Source organism: Acipenser ruthenus, chromosome 30 (genome assembly GCF_902713425.1).
Source record: "Acipenser ruthenus chromosome 30, fAciRut3.2 maternal haplotype, whole genome shotgun sequence".
Classification (NCBI taxonomy): domain Eukaryota; kingdom Metazoa; phylum Chordata; class Actinopteri; order Acipenseriformes; family Acipenseridae; genus Acipenser; species Acipenser ruthenus.
Window position 1 is genome coordinate 636368 of NC_081218.1, and position 22421 is coordinate 658788.

At 40.4% G+C, this 22421-nt stretch overlaps 1 protein-coding gene across 7 annotated transcripts; it reads left to right on the forward strand.

Annotated features, from left to right (window-relative positions):
- The first annotated feature begins 660 nt into the window (after nt 1-660).
- LOC117435107 (prolactin-releasing peptide receptor-like) lies at nt 661-18185 on the forward strand. Of its 7 annotated transcripts, none has more exons than XM_059004971.1 (5): nt 871-1065; nt 11711-11959; nt 14344-15203; nt 15965-16059; nt 16433-16496. In XM_059004971.1, the coding sequence occupies exons 3-4, from the start codon at nt 14370-14372 to the stop codon at nt 16049-16051; spliced, it is 921 nt and encodes a 306-aa protein (XP_058860954.1). In that variant the 5' UTR covers nt 871-1065; nt 11711-11959; nt 14344-14369; the 3' UTR covers nt 16052-16059; nt 16433-16496. The 7 variants fall into 7 exon arrangements, with proteins under 7 accessions (XP_058860951.1, XP_058860954.1, XP_058860952.1 ...); XM_059004969.1 differs by lacking the exon at nt 15965-16059 and adding an exon at nt 13603-13660 and having other exon boundaries at nt 872-1065; nt 16433-18184; XM_059004968.1 differs by lacking the exons at nt 871-1065; nt 15965-16059 and adding an exon at nt 661-801 and having other exon boundaries at nt 16433-18184.
- Nucleotides 18186-22421: the final 4236 nt, after the last annotated feature.

A 22421-nucleotide genomic window follows, 5' to 3' on the forward strand; every position in this document is an offset into this window, starting at 1 on the left:
AATTGCTTTTGAACTGTTGATTTCAAATGTTTCTAAGCTAATACAGCTGGAGCAATCATATATCAGCCACTCTGTATACATGTAGTTGTGTCAGGATTGCTCAGTTTGACACTAATTAGCATGCCTTGGTGTCTGGTTACCACAGTCTTCCATAGTTCAGCATACTTACCTTGTTGGCTAAATTGTCTGCAATGATAAGACTATAAGAAACTAAGCCAAATGGACAAAAGTTTTGGCTGCTGTCCTTTTCAGGTACATTTGTCTTGGTTTCTTATATTGTTACTGAACTTTTTAATATAGTTTTGTATTTATTGTTTGCAAGCATTTCCGAAAGTGAGCTTTATTCCTTAAAACTTTATCTTATGTCACAGGCAACATTTTAAAGGACATTTTGTTTTAAAATATTTTCCGGCTGTTGTGATGAGTTCAAACAACAAACATAAACAGATGGAACCCATTTTTGGCTTAATTAGTCAAGAAACCCTGTAGGATTGGGACTCTCCAGGACCAGAGACCCCTGCTGTGACTATAGATTGGAACAGGGCTGGCCAAAGCTGGACCCTCCACTCTTGGTCTTTGTTCCAACCCTGTTCTAACTTGTTTAATTGAACCAATTAAACTTCCACCCAGACCCTGAAGTAGTTAGCTATATAATTGTACCTGTTAAACCTGGAGTGGAGCGAGCTTCCTGGACCGTGATTGGACACCCCTGGATTAGAAAGGGAGATTAATTTGATTACTTGTTTTACCTTCTACATCTGTGTGACTTGACCTGTTGACAATTGCATTGTGATGGGCTAGGTGAGTTGCTTGCTGCTGCTAATGAGATGCAATGAGTCTGATTTTTTTTTTTATTGTACAGGTGTTTGAAGGTGAGACTAATAATCACATTAGACCTTTAGTCTGACATTGATGGTGAAAAAAAGCCATTGTATGACACTAACTAGATAGAAGCATCTTGTAATGGTCTTTACTGCTTTGAACCATGCCGTGTTAAAACCCTTTTTTTCAAGTTTGAAGAATGTGAACTGGAATTGGAAACCAAATCATATCAATGTTACCCAGGTGAGAGAATTACATTGTGTACCCCACTTTTGTTCTACCTATAAGTTCATATGTACTGCATTGAAGGAGCTCGAAGCCAGGTAGAGGCAGAATTTAAAAAAGAATGACATTCATTTAATATTGGAGCAAAATAACTCAGGATTGTTCGCCCATTAAGTGCCTTTGTCCTCAATTTTTTGGAGCATTTGTAAGTGGCATCTACCCGTTATTTTAATTTTCACTTAAACTATATTGTTATGATAACTTCTGTTCAATCCCAAGAGTTAAGTCTCAATGTAAAGCATCAAATTGTATAAATACAGCTTGTGTTCTGATTTTAAAGGGAATTTTAAAAGGAAGGATTGTTTGTGTCCTTTGCACAAAATTCCACAAGGGGGAGCAGAGATGCCAGACTTTGCCAGTAGAGGCTACACCAATTACAAGACTCGTATTATTATTATTATTATTATTATTATTATTATTATTATTATTTATTTCTTAGCAGACGCCCTTATCCAGGGCGACTTACAATCGCAAGCAAATACAAATACATTCAAGTGTTACAATATAAGTCATACAATAAGAACAAGAAATACAATAATTAAGACCCCATATCGCTCAGCAACCAAGTACCAAAACTGAGCATGCGCAAACCTCAATTGGCAACAAGGAACAGGTACGAGAAATAAGCACTCGATTTTTTTAGTGACTAATTACAGCTAATGATGTGAATTGCGTCTTGCGAGCTAGGGAGCGGGCATTGCAACTGGGCTCATTTCAATAAACAAAGTAGACCGAATTAATGAGTCGGAAAAAAAAAAGTCTTTTATGAGTCAAGCACATGAATATTTAGCAGATGTTTACATTTGTGAATTATTCCTTCTCGTCTTCCCTTTCATTAGTATGGCGTGTTTTGTTAATTAGTATGGCATGTTTTGTCAATAGGCGTATGGTTATTGAAGTTACACAAATGTAACTACAGTGTGCTGATCAATGTAAAAGATACAAACAGTAAAACATTTCGGATTGTAAGTTTGGTATGCCATTGGATAAAAAATACAATACCTAAAACAATTATACAAGAGACACAAATGTAACAACCCTTATAGAACTACAGAAAGAGGATTCTTTATGGTTTAATTTATTACAGTAGGCTACAGTATCGATCACAATGCATATAACTGCTTCAACATACATTCCCATATATTACCCTTTTTTTTTTTTGCTCAAAAGAGGCAGCTGTCCATATATTGACAATTATTCCTGACTTGAAAATCAGCCCATGCACATATAATGCACTATTTAGGCCCTATCTACCTAGAAAAGACATGAAGGCCTCTTTTTAGGAATGCATTTTTAATTTTTTTTTTTTTAAACAGGTATTACCATCATGTTCAGTTAAGCAGTGCTTTTAAAAATGACAATGTATTACTGTATCCCAGTTGCACGCCATTCCGCCTTCTCTGTGAACTACATGCTACTGATAGGGGGGCTAAAAGCATTGGCAGCGTTTTGTCCCCCATTGGCCCCATACAAAGCTCAATTCCTGGAGCCCCTATACCTACCAGTAATACTATGCTACCAAACAGCGCAACAACAGCACTGTTAAAATGCATTGCATTTTTACTACAGCAATCTGTTGCTAATGTTGAGTAAAGACACTTCTGTTAACACTAACTCTGGCCTTGTACATCACCACTGTAACCCCAGTGCTTCTTTATCATTCAAGATGTTGTCTGTTCTGGGCAGTTGATTCACCACTTAGAGTGACAGATTTAAAAAAAGATTGCATTGTCCATGGAATTACTCACACATGAAAAGTGTTGGCAGCACCTTTCAGCTCTAGCAATGGGAAGTGACAAATTGATTTAATTGCTTGAGGTTTGACACTCTAGAAGAAATACTGCATTCATGTCACCTTTTTTTTTGGTTTAATGGAGGTAGTATGGGTGTGCTGATTAGTCATATTTTCAGAGTAATTGTCTTTTAAGAAGTATTTATTGGCAGGTATTAAATAAACCTGACCATTGAGGCAGTGTGGTTCAGGGCTTGTAACCAGAAGGTCACTGGTTCAAATCCCACCTGTGCCACTGACTGACTCGCTGTGTGTGACCCTGAGCAAGTCAATTAACCTCCTTGTGCTCCATACTGCAGATGAGATGTTAAATCAATGTCCTATTGTAAGTGACTCTGCATATAATGCGCAACTCACAGCCTGCCTCTGTAAAGCGCTTTGTGGTGGTGGTCCACTGTGAAAGGCTCTATATAAAAATAAAGATATTATTATTATATTATTAATGTGATATCTCAACAAGAAAAGCTGTCCTTCCCTCACCTTTACAATTGAGTACCAATCAATGGTAATTAACTTCTGTGGTGCAGACATTGTTACTGCAGTAACGAGGCCGTGATAACAATGTAAATATATTGCAAAACGAACGGAACTCATTTGTCATGCAAACATGACCTTTCCTTAACCCTAACACGAGCTACTGCTATGGAAACTGGGATATGTATTTGGGTAACTCTTTTCATTAAGTGTCTCTAATTACTGTGTATTTACTTAGTAAATACATGTGTACTTGCACATAATTACAATGTTACAATGTACTCAATCTGTAAATCTTTTTGCACGATATATGTAAGTACACAATTGTATCAGAAAAGGGTTAGGTTTATTATTAAATACATTGTAACTTTGCATAATGACATTGTAATTATGTGTAAGTACACATGTAATGACTCTGCAAACACACAGCAATTAGAGATACCTCCCTGAGGACTACAATCCCACAATTCATCAGAGAAATGCTAATATTTAGTCTGGCCACCTTTAGCATCAGTCTGAGTATTATTATTATTATTATTATTATTATTATTATTTGTTTATTTAGCAGACGCCTTTATCCAAGGCGACTTACAGAGACTAGGGTGTGTGAACTATGCATCAGCTGCAGAGTCACTTACAACTACGTCTCACCCGAAAGACGGAGCACAAGGAGGTTAAGTGACTTGCTCAGGGTCACACAATGAGTCAGTGGCTGAGGTTGGATTTGAACCGGGGACCTCCTGGTTACAAGCCCTTTTCTTTATCCACAGGACCGTACTTTCTCAACATCTCCGGTGTAATTTGATTCCATTTTTCTTGAAGTCGTATCCACAGACTTTCTTTTGTACAGTTGGTACTTTTTTTCCAATCAACTACAGAAGCAATGGGGTGTTCAAATAAATGAGCACACGACTGTATATATTTTACAATGGCATGGATTGCCCCTCTATTCATTTCAATGAGCTATGTCATGCCATGGCATATCTCGGGACGTATTTAATTGTAATTAAATCCTGACTTGGAACTGGGTAGGTGACCTCCTATGTGCACCAAAGGCTCTTACCTCAATGCCCTCAGCTGCCAAAGAGTAATGATTTCTGAACAAGGTATTGCTTAATGTTTACTGCGCCAAACCTTTTGTGACATCACCCTTTGAGTATGCCTTTGTTGTATTTCTGTCCTCAACCTGCCACATCAAAGAGATCTCATTAGTGCAAATGGTTACATACGCATTCATGGCACCTATTAACAGCATCATTAATTTAAAAAAAAACAAAAAAAAACGTTTCTTACACACTATAACAGGCTGCTTGTTCCAGTGCCAATGATTGAAGAATTGCATCTAGACCATTTCTGATTTTAAAGACTTCAATCAAGTCCCCTCTTTCCCTTCGTTTTTCTGGGCTGAAGAGATTTCATTATTTTTACCTGTTCTCATAGCTCATGTTATTAAGTCCTACGACCAGCCCAGTTGGTTTTCAGCTAGTAATTTTAGTAATTACGGCTCAAAACTCTCTCCCTTATTTGCTGGGATTCTCCTGTTTTTTGGACAAGTCTCCAGGACAGATTTTCTCCTGTATTTTCCTCAAAACTCTACTGTTAAACCCCTTTATATCAGCAAACCTTTAATTTCTGCAGAAGTCATGTAAGGTCTGTGGTTACTGCAATCCCTGTGTGTACCCAGCAGGGTTTAGGACGCAGTGAAGCCCTGTGGCAGGCATGCATTCAGTAGTTGATGATCTATGATGACTGCGCGTGTGATATGCCCTCTGGTCTGGTAAAAAAATATATATATATATATATGGATCCAACTGTCAAGCTTCTTGGATCACAACATATTCTCACATAATCCCAAGCAATGTTTGAAAAATACATAGTTTCTGTAAGCTATGCAGGACTGATTTTGACGGTGGGACATACATACTTCAGCCAGGGAGTGAATCAGTGAAACCTAATCTACAAAAAGATCTAATGCAAATTGGGCAAAAAAAAAAAATGCAAAAATAGTATACAGCATCCGTTCTGTCAACAGGAAAGAATTAGTGCTGGGGTCATAGCATGTGACTTTATTGGTAGGGCTCTTATCACAAAAGCTTACTGTTTACCCATCCTTAACACTGATTCCCAATCTGGGTGCATCAATCATGGCATTCCTAGAAAACAAGATTTATTTTGAGTGACCAGTGTGCAATTTACCACTCCATTGACTCCCCATAAATAACAATTCTGTACAGATTAGTTTGAATCAGTTTTATGATATCATTACACAGTTCATTTGACATTTTTTTCCCCAAGGCAGCAGATTAGGTATACCTAGAACATTGCAGCCAGTCTCCCCAGCGACCACAATTTATGAGGGACATTATGGGGCACGCTTTTTGAAAGTGCAGAGACAGTGCTTTCTAAGGATCCACAGTGGACAACTTGGTGCAGGCAGGTTTTGGACCAGTGACCTCCCAATCGCTTGACTCATCTGACTGTGTACCATTCATTTTCCACAAAATATCACGGTTTATTCTGTTTTAATTGCTGTCAATATTGTTTTAAACTCAAATATATTTTTTCCAATGGTCTAACTGCAACCCACAGGTGGTGAAATAGATAACCAAAAGCAGATATTCAGTTTTCAATTACATTTGAATATACAGCAGAGAGTCAATGATCTGATCTTTGATCAACCGTACTCTCTAATGAACCGAACGCACCTGCAGTCACGTGATGAATTGATTTGTCTTCTATTTTGTCAGCAATGACTGGAGATCCTGTCTGTGTTATTGTGAAACATTTTACTGAATTTTTGAAGTTTAATGATTCCTAAAGTTCTGTAATGTGTCAAAGTTGTACTGAATTGTATTCTTTGACTATTTTCAAAGTTTGGCATATGGTATGTTTAATTACAGTATTTCATTACCTTAAATGTAGGTGTTAAAGTCTTACTGAATTGCATTCATTTGATGATTTGTAGAACTTTGAAATTCTGTATGCTTAATGTGATAGAATAGGTTACTAGCTACATATCATCAGTAGGTACACTAAGTACTTGTATGTTCACTTTATTCTAAACATTATTAAAGGTACAGTAATTCTGGGCTAGTCGATGAAACACCGAGGATGGAAGGTGCCCACTTGAAGACTGCAGAGATGTAACCTACTTAGCTCAATCCAGATGGATGTCCTGCTGATGCGCTGGGGAGGCCGCACTGTGGTTGAACCTCGGAGCCAGCATTGCAGCCGTTGTGTGTGCTGATGCGCCAGGGAGGCAAAATAAGCTGATCCCTGGAGCCAGCATTACACTTCAGCCATTAACACCAGGCAGAAGGATATCTGCATCATCAGATGGAAGGAAACGCAAATGCATGGAGACGCAGATGGATCACATTAGTTTACTGTAAAGCTACGTCTTAGTTGGTGCTTATCTTGGCGAGAGCTGAGTTCAAATCAGCATGAAGTTTTAACATCTAGTTGCAGTGTGGAAGGTAGTGGGTCTGAGTAGCTCAGTGGTTAGAGAAAGTGCTATCCTGCAGTGTGGACGATTGTGGATTTGATTAACTTAACAGCCTTGACAGAAGTCTGTATATTTAATTATGAATCATGTGGACTAAATTGCAAACACAAATCTGCCGTGACTTATCTGATATATGCTTTATTAATATGGCAGTGTTTTTTTAATGAATTTCTGTACAACGGATATTGTAAATTTATTTTACATAACACTGTAGATTGGACTGCCAGAAATGAAGCTGGTTTCAGTATTGCATTTAACTGATTAAAACCCTAATCTGCCGGGATATCAAATTATTTTACACATACTGAAGAAGGTTTGCCAATCAGACAGAAGACAGGGTACATGTAACAAAATAGATTGTATTAACATGCGTGTTATACATTGCATGCTAATGTGTGTATCTATATCAGCACAACCTTTGATTATATTTAGGGCTTCTGTTTTTCTGATTTTATTAATTTCATTTTTCTGTGCTTATTTTTTTTAGCTATTTAAGTTTTATGTGAATCGTTTATTATTTTCGGGCCTTTTGCTTTCTATATGAAAGTATTGCTTTTGGTTACTTTCCAAAATGCGTGGGCCTTTTTTTCTGTCAATATGTAGTAGATTGACAGTACAGTAAGTTGTACCATCTTTCCTTTGCTGTCTTCCATAACAAAGTCCTTCTGGCCACGGGAGCATTCTTCTGGGGGTTTTTAATTTTTAATTTCGCCACAATTTGCAATTCTGTTTAAAATCCTAACTTAACTGTAATATCTTTTGATCCCGCAAACAAGCCTCCATTCCTAATTGTAATCTCATTCTAAATCTTGCAAGCAGAGTCTCCAATAGAAATGTAGGAATGTGCTGCCACTCAGTAGTTGGAGTGTGTTTTAAAGTATTCAGAATGAATCAATGATAGATACAAGTCAGGAAGGCGGGACATTGTCCAGCTGCACTGGGAAAGGTTTTTTTTTCTTTTGTAGTCGTAGTAGTTTTTTTTAATGATGGGGAAAGGGGTGGTCAATGTGAATTGGGGAACCATTTCCACTGTTTTCCGTGTTTATTGGCTAAACACTGATTTCATTTTTTTTTGTATTGTGGGTGTTTTATCGGGCTTATCAGTTAAAACCGACAACCAGAACCCCTAACTATATTACACTGTCACCGATCTTTGATGCAGTTGTGTCTTTTTGCGATGATCATTTTAAAGAAATCATGCTGCTCTATGCAGTGCGTTCAATGATTTTCCCGGAATCAAACTAAACCAGGTTCCTAAATGCAACAGTTAGTGTTTGCTGTGTTTTAAGTTATAAAACATATGTATATTTACACTATTCTTTCAGAAATTAGATTTTTACAATGGGTACATTTTTGATGGGTAAATTTCACGGAAATCGTGAAATCCAAGATAACAGTGAAAAAAATACAGCCTTAACTATAAACAAGGTGTGGTCCAGTGGTTAAAGTCCAGGGCTTGTAACCAGAAGGTCACCGGTGCTCTATCCTGCAGATGAGATGTTAAATCAATGTCCTATTGTAAGTGACTCTGCATATAATGCACAGTTCACAGCCTACCTCTGTAAAGCGCTTTGTGATGGCACTATATAAAAATAAAGGTTATTATTATAAACAGACAATAAGGAATTACATTTCACTGTTACACGGGACACAGTTTGAGACCTTGTAGTATGAAAATAATTCATGCTCAATATGCTTCTGTCTAGCTGAGAAAGGATGGGTTGTGTTCTCATCATGCAGACACCACTGCCAATAAAAAAAACAAAGATTATGCTAGGATCAAGCATGTTTACAGCAGGAGATAATGCAAAACACTGGAACAAATAAACCGGCACGAGCCAAATTATAGATTCAAACAAAACAAAGCAATGCCATGTTAGGTAGGCTGGGCTTCCAAGCCGTCATTAAGTCGCTTTTTTTTTACATGCACTGCCTTTTAATTTTGACCTCTGCAACCTCTATGTTTTCTTTTTCTCAGGCCTTGGTTTTAATATCGTGCATCTGTCTTTTGAGTAGTCCCATGCTCGCTTGAGCTTTACGGAATTACTCACCTGCCTGAGGGATGTAAACAGACCCACAGGGAGCATTTTCCAAATTGGAAAGACTTGGCGTGACTAAGCCCTAACAATTTAGCACATTTATAAGCAGGTCTGCGTTGAATGTACTTTCAGTTGTGAACATACTCCTCAAGCAAGGCCCCTGCTTCACCTTGACAGATGGCTGTAAAGTGTGTTCCTTATGGTGTCTGCATTATGACGAATGGATAGCTGCAGTAGTTTTTCTAAAAGGCTGTCCACAGTAAAGTTATCCAGAGTTCTATTTGTGTTTTTTTCTGGGCGGGTGTGATCCTGCTTTTTCTGCTTTTATCCACATTGTTGAACTATCACTCTAAAGATTATTATTATTATTATTATTATTATTTATTTCTTAGCAGACGCCCTTACCCAGGGCGACTTACAATTATTATTATTATTTATTTCTTAGCAGACGCCCTTATCCAGGGCGACTTACAATCGCAAGCAAATACAAATACATTCAAGTGTTACAATATAAGTCATACAATAAGAACAAGAAATACAATAATTCTCAAGTGTGACAAACCACAATTCAATAATACAGCAGATAATAGTGAAAGTTACATCAGGATATGATTAAGTAGTGATAGTTACATCAGGATATGATTAAGTACAAAATACTACAGATTAAACACTTGGGAGATTACAATATTCTGAGGTACAGGATTAAATGCAGTAAAATAGGGGGCAGATAAGAGCAAAATAAAGCATATTTAAATGAAGGGTGATAGTGTCCCAGGATACAACAGAGGAGTTCTACAGGTGCTGTTTGAAGAGGTGAGTCTTAAGGAGGCGCCGGAATGTGGTCAGGGACTGGGCAGTCCTGACATCTGTAGGAAGGTCGTTCCACCACTGCGGAGCAAGGGTGGAGAAGGAGCGGGCTCGGGAGGCAGGGGAGCGTAGCGGAGGTAGAGCCAGTCTTCTAGTGCAGGCGGAGCGGAGAGGTCGAGTGGGGGTGTAGGGAGAGATGAGGGTCTGGAGGTAGCTGGGTGCAGTCTGATCAAGGCATCTGTAGGCTAGTACAAGAGTCTTGAACTGGATGCGAGCGGTGATCGGGAGCCAGTGGAGCGAGCGGAGTAGTGGAGTAGCGTGGGCGAAGCGAGGTAGAGAGAACACCAGGCGAGCAGCAGAGTTCTGGATGAGCTGGAGCGGACGGGTGGCGGACGCAGGGAGGCCAGCCAGGAGGGAGTTGCAGTAGTCTAGGCGGGAGAGTACCAGGGCCTGGACCAGGAGCTGGGTAGCATAGTTGGTGAGGAAGGGTCGGATTCTTCGGATGTTGCTCAGGAAGAATCTGCAAGTGCGTGCCAGAGTGGAGATGTGCTGGGAATAAGAGAGGCAGGGGTCCAGGGTGACTCCAAGGTTTTTAGCTGAGGAAGAGGGAGAGAGTGTGGTAGATTCCAGAGGAACAGAGATAGAGAGATCAGAGGAGGGGGAGGAGGAGGGAAAGAAAAGGAGGTCAGATTTAGAGAGGTTGAGTTTGAGGTGATGCGAGTGCATCCAGGAGGAAATAGCAGACAGACAGGTAGAGATACGGGAGGAGATGGTGGAGTCAGAGGTGGGGAAGGAAAGGAAAATCTGAGCATCATCAGCATAGAAATGGTATGAGAAACCATAGGATGCGATGAGGGGGCCCAGGGAGCGGGTGTAGAGAGAGAACAGGAGAGGACCCAAGACTGACCCTTGGGGGACTCCAGTCAAGAGAGGGTGAGGTGTGGAGGTTGCTCCACGCCAGGTTACCTGGTAAGTGCGGTTGGAGAGGTAGGAGGAGAACCAGGCCAGAGCAGTGCCAGAGATCCCCAGGTCAGCAAGAGATGATAGTAGAATAGAGTGATCAACAGTGTCAAAGGCAGCAGAGAGGTCGAGGAGAATTAGGACAGAGGAGAGAGAGGCAGCTCGGGCACACTTAAGTGAGTTGGTGACAGAGAGAAGGGCGGTTTCAGTGGAGTGAGCAGAGCGGAAGCCAGATTGGAGAGGGTCAAGCAGAGAGTGGTTGGACAGGAAAGCAGAGAGCTGGCGGTGTACAGTCCGCTCGAGGGTTTTGGAGAGGAAGGGTAGGAGGGAGACAGGACGGTAGCTCTGGAGGGAGGTGGGGTCGAGGGTAGGTTTTTTGAGGAGGGGAGTGATCAAGGCTTTTTTGAAGGCAGAGGGGAAGATGCCAGAAAGTAGAGAGGTGTTGAGGAGGGAGGAGATGAAGGGGAGTAGAGCAGGAGCAGCAGCTTGAAAGAGGTGAGTGGGGAGGGGGTCCAAGGCACACGTGGTGGGTTTGTGACCCTGGAGCAGGGAGGAGAGGTCAGAGTCTGAGAGGGGCAAGAAGGTGGAGAGGGAGGGCGAGTTAGTAGGGGATGTAGTGGGTGTAGGGGTTGGAGCAGGAGGGGGTGCGGGGGAGGGAGAGGTGTTAAAGAGTTTGCGGATATCTGAGATTTTAGAAGAGAAGAAGGAGGCAAAGTCGTCAGGGGAGATAGAGGAGGGAGGAGGAGGGGGGGGAGGGTTACAAGATATCACATTATACATTATTTCACATTATACAGATATCACATTATTTTACATACAATTACCCATATATACAGTTGGGTTTTTACTGGAGCAATCTAGGTAAAGTACCTTGCTCAAGGGTACAACAGCAGTGTCCCCCACTGGGGATTGAACCCACAACCCTCCGGTCCAGAGTCCAGAGCCCTAACCACTACTCCACACATAAAGGGTCTTCCCTTTAGATATGATTGTAACATTGTTTTTTTTTTTTTTTTCTGAGAGAAGGCTGAAGGAAAAGGATCCAGTCATGTCAAGGTTGGGTGGGATACTGTGTGTGGAAGGCTAGAGAGGATTGGCTGCCTCAGTGTGACTGAGCTGTCACTGGTCCTGATGCTGAGCAGAAAGCATTAAAACTGAGTGCTCAGCCTGGCAGTGTTGAGAAGGGAATCAAGTGTGGAACTGTTGAGAAGCTCAGAGGAGAGACCAGAGTCCAGCACAGAACACAACACACCTGTCCGACTGTCAACTAGCCAGGTACAGCAACTTTCTTTCTTTCTTTTCCTTGATTTTATTGTTTTGGTTTTCTTTCTTGATTTATTCCTTAAATCTTTCTTTCTCTTTCTTTCTATTCCTTGACGTATTTCTTTAAATGTGATTCTTTTGTACTTTTAAAGCAGCAATGTAATATAAGATTAGTAATAAAAAAAAGTGTTTAGCTAGGGATTTATCTTTTAAAGTGTATTTTTAAAGCCCCCCCCAATTTTTTTTCAAAACTAGAACCTAACAGCTAAATACATTGAATTGTGTTTTAATGTTGTAAAAATAACCCAGATTTTTTTAAGCCTTTCAGAAGAACATAAATAAATAATTATGCATAGTGTGTTAACATTTATAACATGTACACCCCGATTGATGGAATATAAAAGCAGAATGAATCAAGTAGCTTTTTTTAAGGTGCCCCCGTCATTCACCTTAATAAATGAAGAAATAAATACCTAAATGAAGACATAAATAAATATCAGCCTTTGACTAATCTCACATTGTTATGTAATATAAATACCCAAAACGGCTTAAATCTGCAATTCATGTAAAGCAAAATGTTATTCAAATGATACAGATTTGATTCAAAATAAAAGGGAAAAATAATGTGACCAAATATTCTATTGCTTGATTTCTTCTGTTGCATTGTGTAAGATATTTATTGACTTCTTAATGGTTAGGTTCTATCTATCTATCTATCTATCTATCTATCTATCTATCTAGCGTTGTGTGTGCTGGGAGTGGGTGGAGAGTGAGTGTGGTAGCGTGAATCGGTAGGTTTTTTTTGTTTAGTTATTTAATTAACTTTTTTTGGCTTGAACGGCCAGCGTGGCTGGTGTGAGGGGAAATTTCTCCCTTGAATGACTGCCTTGCAAACATGGAGTCAAAGTTGTTACTGAAGGTTTCATACCCTTAGAGAAGTGTGTGGGGATCAAATGTGAGTGCTGGAGTGTCATTCATTTAGAGGGAGTTTTAAACCTGATTCCATTATTACTACAGAAGTGTTAAAAGGCCATTGGCTCAAATTGAAAGCAATAATAGGCGATCGATCATTTTCTTTTATAAATGATGCTCCCAATGATGGCAAGAAGAGACTTTTTAAAGATTTTTGATCAGGTTTTTAGCAAACTGTGCTTCAGAAGAAGGATTGCTTTTAGCAGGGGATTTTAAAGAGGACATAAATCATCCAGAGGCTGCCACACCCTCAATCTGCCAGGGAGCTCATTTGAAAACAGTGTGCTTTAACTGTTGTCTGGAATAAATCTCAATTTTCACAGTAGGCAGTATGTGTGGGTACATGTTATTAACAGTAATCTCTCTCTCTCTCTCTCTCTCTCTCTCTCTCTCTCTCTCTCTCTCTCTCTCTCTCTCTCTCTCTCTCTCTCTCTCTCTCTCGCTGGACTAGATCAAATGTGTGTTTTTAAACACCATTTAAACTCGATTAACCCTTTAATAACTGGGATCATATAAACACGATCACACTGAAGTGGGCTTCTTGGACCGCGATCCTGTAAACACGATAAACCCTCTTTGTTTTGATGACTTACAGGGCCACCATACTTTGCAGTAGGGGAGGGATTAAATTTCGCTTATATTTTTTGTGTGACATCACTGAAAGGGGCATTTATTTTCTAAAGGGCAGAGACAGTTTTGGCAGCGTGGCGAGACTGCCAGCTTCGAGAAACTTGTTTAGAGGTAAGATAAACCCAGAAAATGCTGTAAATCTGATGTATTTGACATTATTATTATTGTAAGGCCCCTCGTCTCATAGAATAACACTTTTTTAAAACATGTATCTCTAAGCCGAATACATAATAAAAAATACTTAAAGATACCATTTCCAAGACGCTGCTTAAATTTTTTGTGAATTTTTATAGGAAGAGAGTCAAATACGGCCAAAAAACGCCTGGTCCTGGGGGAGCATCCCACTGAAAAAAGTTTGACCCTGAAAGGGTTAAAAAATGCCCCCCCCCTAGCCTCTCTGATCACCATATTGTATCTCTTTCTGTTTTATTGCCCTCTTTTTTTAAACACAGCCGCTACTATTGGAAATGTAATATTAGATTATTGAATGACCCACATTTTATAAAGTGTCTTAATACAGCTACTCCAAGATACTTTGACTTATTAAATATCAATTTAAGGGTCTAAGAGGATTTTAAGACCACCAACATGGAGGGTAAAGTGGTTAAGGGTTGCATTAAACTGCACGCAATTACAAAGTGGTACAGTAAGGTACTTTTTAAAAAAAAGTATTGTCAATTTCTGCACTAACAAGCTGAAAACTGACTTATCTGTCCTTTCTTGATGGTTCTCATCTCATAGTAATGGTGTGTCTTTTCAAACAGGCCAAACCCATTCCTTCTTGTTTTTTGCAGAGGAATTGGAAACCAAACGAGCAGAGATGGAAGCCTACCTGGGAGAGGAAAGCAACAGGAGTCTTGCTAGCGTGGACGCCACGGTTGGCCCACGCAACTACAGTGACCCATCCGACATGTTCTCCGGCCTCCAGCTTCTCCTGCGCTTCAAGCTGCTCTTCGTCCCACTCTACTGCCTCCTGGTGGCCGTGGCCTGCATAGGCAATGCCTTCTTGTTGGCCTGCATTGTGACCGATAAAAAGCTACACAATGCCACCAACCTTTTCATCGGGAACCTGTCTGTTGCTGACCTGCTCATGTGCCTGTGTTGCGTTCCTTTCACTGTGTCCTACGGCTTTGAGGCTCGCGGCTGGCTCTTTGGCCGTTTCATGTGCCACTTTGTCACGCTCATGCAGACCTGCACCGTCTACGTGTCAGTCTTGTCCTTGACCGCCATCGCCGTGGACCGCTACGTGGTGGTAGCATACCCTATTCGTCGCCGGATCACACTCAAGTGTTGTGGGATGGTTGTGCTAGGCATCTGGGTGCTTTCCCTGGTTCTGGCTGCTCCTACGTCGGTTCACACCAGCTACCTGGATCTGCACCAGATTGGCCATGACCTAAGTGTGTGTGAGGAGTTCTGGATAGGCGCAGAGAAGCTAAGGCTGCTCTACTCTTGTCTGATGCTTCTCATGTCCTACATGATCCCCCTGCTCTCCGTCACTGTATCTTACTGTGCCATCACGGTTCATCTCAAGCACCGCTGCCTACCAGGAGCTGTGGAGCAGAACCAGGCCAAATGGAACAAGAAGAAACGCAAGACTTTCATGCTCCTGGTCACCTCTGTTCTGGCCTTCGCCCTCTGCTGGCTCCCTCTGCAGGTAATTCATCCGTAACTTCAAAAACTCATTCAATGATGTGCAGGGTGAGTCCTACAGCACAGAGTTGCATCCTGGCTGTGCGGAGTCGCCGGTCTTCACTGGGGATTCTGAAGTGAGCTTCGCATTGGCTCTGGTGCTCTTGTGGGTTAGGGAGACAAAGGGACTGTCTCTCCACATTGTGCTACAGCGAACCCTGCTAGCCAGATGATCTCAAAAGCGGACACCTGGGGCTCCCGAGTGGCACATCCAGTAAAAGCACTTGTGTAGAGTGCAGGATGCGCCCTATAGTCTGGACGTCACGAGTTCGAGTCCAGGCTATTCCTTTGCCGACCGAGGACGGGAGCTCCCAGGGGGCGGCGCTCAATTGGCCGAGCGTCGCCCAGGGGGAGGGAGGGTTAGGTCGGCCAGGGTGTCCTCGGCTCACCGTGCACCAGCGACCCCTGTAGTCTGGCCGGGCGCCTGCGGGCTTGCCTGTAAGCTGCCCGAGAGCTGCGTTGTCCTCCAACGCTGTAGCTTTTGGGTGGCTGCATGGTGAGTCCGCAGTGTGAAAATAAAAGCGGTCGGCTGACGGCACACGCTTCGGAGGACAGTGTGTGTTCGTCTTCACCCTCCCGAGTCAGCACAGGGGTGGTAGCGGTGAGCTGAGCATAATAAAATAATTTGCCATTCCACACTGGGAGAAAAATAATAAGAATAATTGGCAACAACTAAATTTATTTAAAAAAAAGCGGACACCTGCAGGCTGGCCTTTGTCTCCACAGGTCGGTAGCTCGCTGACATCTGCTCTCAAGTTCCTGGGTATAAAAGGGGAAGCTGGCTCGGTCGTCGGATCGAAGGACGCCTGCTGAACCTTCAGGTCTCCTGAGATGTGTGGGGAATGTGCGGGGGGGAGGAAAAATTATTGGACATTCCATATTGGGGGTCTTGTGCAGAAGATCTTTTGGTTCTTACCTTGCTTGTTGTTTTTTTTTTATCTTCAAATCGGTATGCTGATTTTCCATGTATAGCATGATAGATTAACAGCGGCTATATTTTATTAAGAATAGGCAGATGTTTTGTGTTTTTAATGCACTAGAAAAAACATTTGGATAGAAGGATGTCTACTGGGAAAAAGATAGTCGTGGTAAGTTACATTTAAAGAAAAAGAGTCAGAAAGGGAGAAAAAAAAAACAAAGTGAGTTAAGGAGAAATCTAGTCAAGTAAAGTGGTGAGATGTTTGTTAATTTCAGATCCTCAACCTGATCCGGGATCTCGACGTGGATTTCAGCATCATAAACAAGCACTACATCAACGTCATCCAGTTCTCCTGCCACCTGGTGGCCATGAGCTCCTCCTGCTACAACCCTTTCATCTACGCCTCCCTCCACCACAAGCTCAGAGTCCACCTTCAGGGTTACCTGCGGCCCCGGAAACACCGCCAGAGCAGCCTGCTGTCCCTGCGTGCCTCCCGTTACAACAACACCTGCCTCAGCCTCGTCTCTGAGCATCCCCCCAGGGACGGGAGGGTGCTGGAAAGCTGAATGGTCAATGTGCCAGGTTTGTGCAGAGACGGTTGTGAAACTGCTGCCCGGTGTCCGCCATGTTGGCTCTAGCTCCTCTGGGGTTTGATGCTGGATGCCGTCTGCTTTTTCTTGAGACGCAGTGGCGACAGTTTCATAACCTCCTCTACTGTATTAATGTTGTTCTCGTCTAGCCCAGGTGACAGTCGTAGAGAGAGTAGGCAGTGGATGCAGAATCCTTCTGACAGGAGTCAATTCGAGAAAAAGGATTTTCACTTGCCGGCAGGACTCATTTAAATAGTTTCAAATGACGTTTTCACATATTGTTGCTGCTATTCTTATGACGTTGCAATAGTTTTCAGACCAGTTAATCAAAAATTGAGCTTAATTTGTTATATAGTCTGTGTTAACTAGTGGCTTTGATATAAGTTTAGGAATGGTTCTTGAGTTATAGTTAAGTTTGATATACATTATATATATATATATATATATACACACACACACACGTCAAAACAACAAAAAGTCTGTTTAGGTTTCCTTTTGTAATGCTGTCTATACAGAACACTTGGTCACTTTGCTGATTTAATATGTCTATAGTATAAGATATCTGCCAACTACAGTTGATAAAAAAATGGAATTTAAAACGATGTTTGAGTCGCTGTGATAAGACCTTGGAAAGATTAGAAACCATACAGAGAACAGTATAGAAAATAGGAGGACCTGTAATTTGAAGTTATTTACCGCTATCTGGTGAATAGGCCTGCACTAAGTAGGTGCACGGGCTTGGCCTAGATTATAGGTCTGTGGGTTGCTTTGAGGACAAAAATTGTTCTAAACAATTTAGAAAGAAAACAAAAGATATTCTGTCTCTAGACAGTAAATATTTGCAAATAGTTCTGTAAAAAAATAAAATTGGCCTTTTTTGTAGATATGTACCGGGATAGAGTGTGTTGAAAATGTAAATGTTTCCCATAGTAAAAATGTTGAAAAGTGTCATAAAGCATTGTGAAAGCATGGCAAAACAAAGAGAGGTATGGTATAGAAAATAAAAAAAAAAAACATGGCAAACCTTGGTATAATATTGCAAACACATAATATAACCAAGAAAATGAATGGGGGAAAAATACACAATTGCTGTGCAAATGTATCGTAATTAACTTTTACAAGGGAAAGGCTGCTGGCCATACAAGCGACATGCCTGTGGAAGCAAGGGCTTAGGTTCTTGATCTATATATCCGGGACAAGTTGAAGTTGCTGAATGGATTAATGGAGGTAAAAAAAAATGCTTATTTCATTTTAACAGTCTAAAAATAGGTATTTCAAAGTTTCCACGGATACACTATTGGCTTCTACTGTATGTATGTCTTTTATATCTACATGCATGTTCAGTACTTATCTATGTATTATTTCAGTCGGGTGTTTCCTTCATGTTGTGCCAAAACTTTAATAAACTGTGTCAAACTTCACAACGTCATGCATTGAAATAATTTAAACTAGAGAAGGTTTGCTAAGATTACATAATACAGCACTTTACCAGACTAAATGTATGAGCTGTACTAAACAACTATGGCCAAAGGTTTTGCATCCCCCTATAGAATTAACTCATTTTGCTTCATAAAGTCGAATTAAACCTGCTGAATAATGTGACGTTAACATGCTGAATTACATGCCACTTTGATAGTTTTCTATATACTTAACAAAAAACTGAAAAATTTTAAAATGTGACATTTTGAAAATCTAACATGAAACACTGTGCCACTGTTATGGCTTCCGGTAGATTTTTTTGCGCTACCATTTTGTAGTTTCTTTGATTTACGTGATGTTTTATTTAATCACGTGGACGTGTACAACATTTTTATTGTTGTACACATTTGCATGAAACGGAACATTTGCAAATATACAGCACATTTTCTCAGCTGAAGTATTGTACCATTCCTCGTATGGGATTGGGGTTTGATCTTTCCAGTAACACAGAATAACTCTTTTAGCTGTTGCAGCTGCCAGCGCAATCCAATTAAATATTTTAACCTCCGCCCTTCATTCAAAATTATCTTTGTGTAAAAGACAGTGCCGGGTCAGCGTTAACTTTTATCCCAGTCACAGAGCTGATAGTCTTGTGAACCTTCCTCCAAAAGATTGTTACAAGTAGGCAATCCCACAGCACATGTACCACCTATCCAACACTCTGTGTACGTCGCGAGTCCCTCAGTCCCTCTCTATACATTTGATGGAGGCCACTACAACCAATGCAGTATTTTAAACTGTGATTACATGATGTTACATAAAATATCAAAATTATGTTCATAGTTTTATCATTATTTATTTATTAGCAGACGCCCTTATCCAGGGCGACTTACAATTGTTACAAGATATCGCATTATTTTTACATACAATTACCCATTTATACAGTTGGGTTTTTACTGGGGCAATCTAGGTAAAGTACCTTGCTCAAGGGTACAGCAACAGTGTCCTCCACCTGGGATTGAACCCAAGACCCTCCGGTTAAGAGTCCAGAGCCCTAACCACTACTCCACACATCTGCCCTTATGTCTCAGTCCTCACTGGACAAACAACAACCTGTACCTGGCTCCATTATGTTTTAAACCAGCCAGTGGAGCTGCATTGTAGAATATAGAAATGGGTTTGTATAATAATAATAATAATAATAATAACTCTATCCCATACTGTGTGTTCAATTCCTACCTCAACGTGCGCCCCGTCTCTGTGGAGAAGAGCCTTTATGCTTGAAGTCTCCTCTGAAGAATTATCTTCTGGAGAGAATAATCTTGCTCGCCTACTGAAGGAGCCCATTGTGGCACTCAAGTGCTCGGCCGGGAGATTAAGGACTTTTGCAAAGCTAGTGAGTCCAGATTTTCATTTTAATTAGGCTTGCTATTGCAAAGTGGATCAAGAATATCTTACTGATACATTTCCATCAAGGGCTTTGCTGTGACTGTTACTGTGTTGCAGTGTGGGATTCATTTTAAGGTCAAACTTAATATCATCTATATTACCTGCTCTATGTCTGTTCTGTGTCATTCTCATTTGCTATTTCTGCTGTCATCCTTACTAACTGTTCCATGCGAAGAGTGCTTCTGAAAAGTCTCCTCAAGGCTGATTATGGAAAAGTGAGGTGGGGAAGCTTATTAATGTTGCACAGTGTGCTTGTCTTCAAAGTCTGTGCAACGCTGATGTGCTTCCCTTCTTATTCCCCACGATCGGTCGTGGGGAATCTTTTCACAGTCAATCTTTTGCTAAGAAAGTTGGCATGCAAAGTAAATAAGTGGAACCATCAATCTAGAATCCTATCGAACACACACAATGAAATGAAAACTTTAAAGTTAGGAAAATGCTGATAAGGCTGGTGGCTCTTGAGACATATGCTGCCCAATGAGCTCCACAATGTAGCTCTTTTCAAGTATCCCATTCAGGTGTTTAAGAACACAGGGTTTAATGTGTCTTCAAATGAATGAAAGTTGTAACCTATAGCAGGTAAAACTAACATTTGTGTATTTGCCGTTCTGCCCAAAAGCAGGTGTTGTTGCCAATATTTATATTGACAGTTTGCAAAGGGCAGTAATCCACTGGGTTGGAGGAGACAAGTCACTTCTTACTTTTTCTATTTACATTTGTAAAGGTTATGTGAACAGTTACATTTATGACGCAACCTTATGCTAATTAACAGCACGGATGCAATTTTAACGAGCATGTTGAAAATGGCGTCCAGAGGGGAAAATGAGCTGTAGGTTCAGGGATTGTGGTTTCTTTGATTCAGCTTGACGTATTCCCATTCCACTGTGTTCTTTTTCACAAATCCACAGTTTCAAACTTTAAAATGGGCAGGCAAAGAAATGTTTAATTGAGATAAAAAAAAAAAAACTGAACTGCCTCTGTGAACCCGAAGCTTCACTATCTAGTTCTGGTTGTTTATCCTGAGATTTACTGAACAAAGCATTGAAAACAACCTATTGTGCCAGAGGAAAAAAATGCATTAACTTCACAGTCTATCACTAACTGGAATAGTGTCCCGCAATCTTTTAATATAAGAAACAACGAAGTGAGATAGGAATCAGCGTGAGGCAGAGAAATCTTCAGTAATGATCCAAACTTCTGAATAGGCTGCTCCACACGCTGTGCTCTCAAGGATAAAGATAACAGATGACTTGTATCTTTAGGGCTTCTTCCAGAGAATTTTGATTTGATATCCCTCTGACTGTGGCTGTACCTACTAAGGTGTGATTAATAATGTGAACTGCCTTTCTAATAATGCTTTTCTTCTTCAGTACAGAGCTTTCAAGGTAACCGTTTAATATCACACCCAGGTTTTCCAATTTCAGGTCTTGATTTTGTTATGTGTACGTTGTTTCTGCTTTGCTCATAATTTTCCAAGCTTTTGTTAAGCAAAAATGACTAAAAAGAAGTCATCTCTTATTGGGGTTGCGCTGTGCACTGAACCTTATAGGTGAACCATTATACACGGAATCCTGCGCTACACTAATATGTTTCCCCACTTTACTGCCCCACAATTGGAAACAATTTTTACTGGAATAGTTAGGATGAATGTGTATACTATTGATACAAGAAGAAACAGCAATAACATTATATGCACAGGATACAAATTAAATATTCGGAAAAGACTATATCTTTTTAATAATGTTAAATGGGTTTCAAATGCCGTTCTACATAAATACGCCATTATCTGACGAGTCATCCCAGTGTTACAACATTTGAAAAAACGAACTGTTGTCCTTGTTTTTCAAATGTTATCCTGTGTGTGTGTGTTTTTTTTTTTTTTGCTTTCTTGATGTCTTTCATTTTCCTGAGAAATACTTCTTGTTTTTGCAGATATAGAGAGATTATGGCGATAATTGTGTGGGAACTGTTGTATATCTCATTGCGAGATATGCCTGAGACATAACAGAGAGATAGGGCGTTTATCAAAAGATCTGTCTGAGAAATAGGAAATATGTCTCAAATGCTTTTTAATGCCTGTCTCTGAGAAATAAAAAAAACAGGTTTCAATAGCATTTATTTCCGTACTATGGGGTAAAATAATAACTTTTTGGTTTACTTTTAATTTGTAAACAGCCTACGGCAGACAGGGCTATTACGCAGTTAATACAATTGTTTAATGGTTTCTTCGTAATTCGGAAAAACAGATTTTAATGTACGAGGAACCTGGACAACAAGAAAAACAATGATACCGAATATGAACTGTATTCATAGCAGCAGGGTCTATTTCTAGAAATTGTTTAGTCTCGGCATACAAGCTCAGGTCAGCTACAGACCAAAGGTACTTTCTGTTTCTCTGTCTGTCTGCATCTTTATCCTGTTCAAACAAGCACAGTTTTGTTCCCTCTCCTTGCCTAAGCAAAGACAGACACAATAACCCAGACGGGCTGTCCCTTTTCCTAAGAGTTGGGCTATTTATATTCAGATACATAAAGCCATTTTATATTTTAATTAGTTTGGTACCCAATAAAGGAGTTTGTAAAAAGTGATACAAATACAAACAAATAAATTGACAAATAAATTACATTATTGGTAACACTTTACATTAAGTGTCTCTAATTACTGTGTATCTGCATAGTAGTTACTTAGTAAATACATGTTTACCTACACATAATTACAATGTTGTGATGCATGGTTACAATGTACTTAATGTGTACATTTTGTGGTATTAAATAACCCTTACCCAAACTCTAATTCTAAACCTACA

Coding starts and splice junctions, on each gene's coding strand:
- LOC117435107 (XM_059004968.1), top strand. CDS start 14,370: ATGGAAGCCTACCTGGGAGAGGAAAGCAACAGGAGTCTTGCTAGCGTG. Junction 15,204..16,432: donor TCTGCTGGCTCCCTCTGCAG/GTAATTCATCCG, acceptor TGTTAATTTCAG/ATCCTCAACCTGATCCGGGA.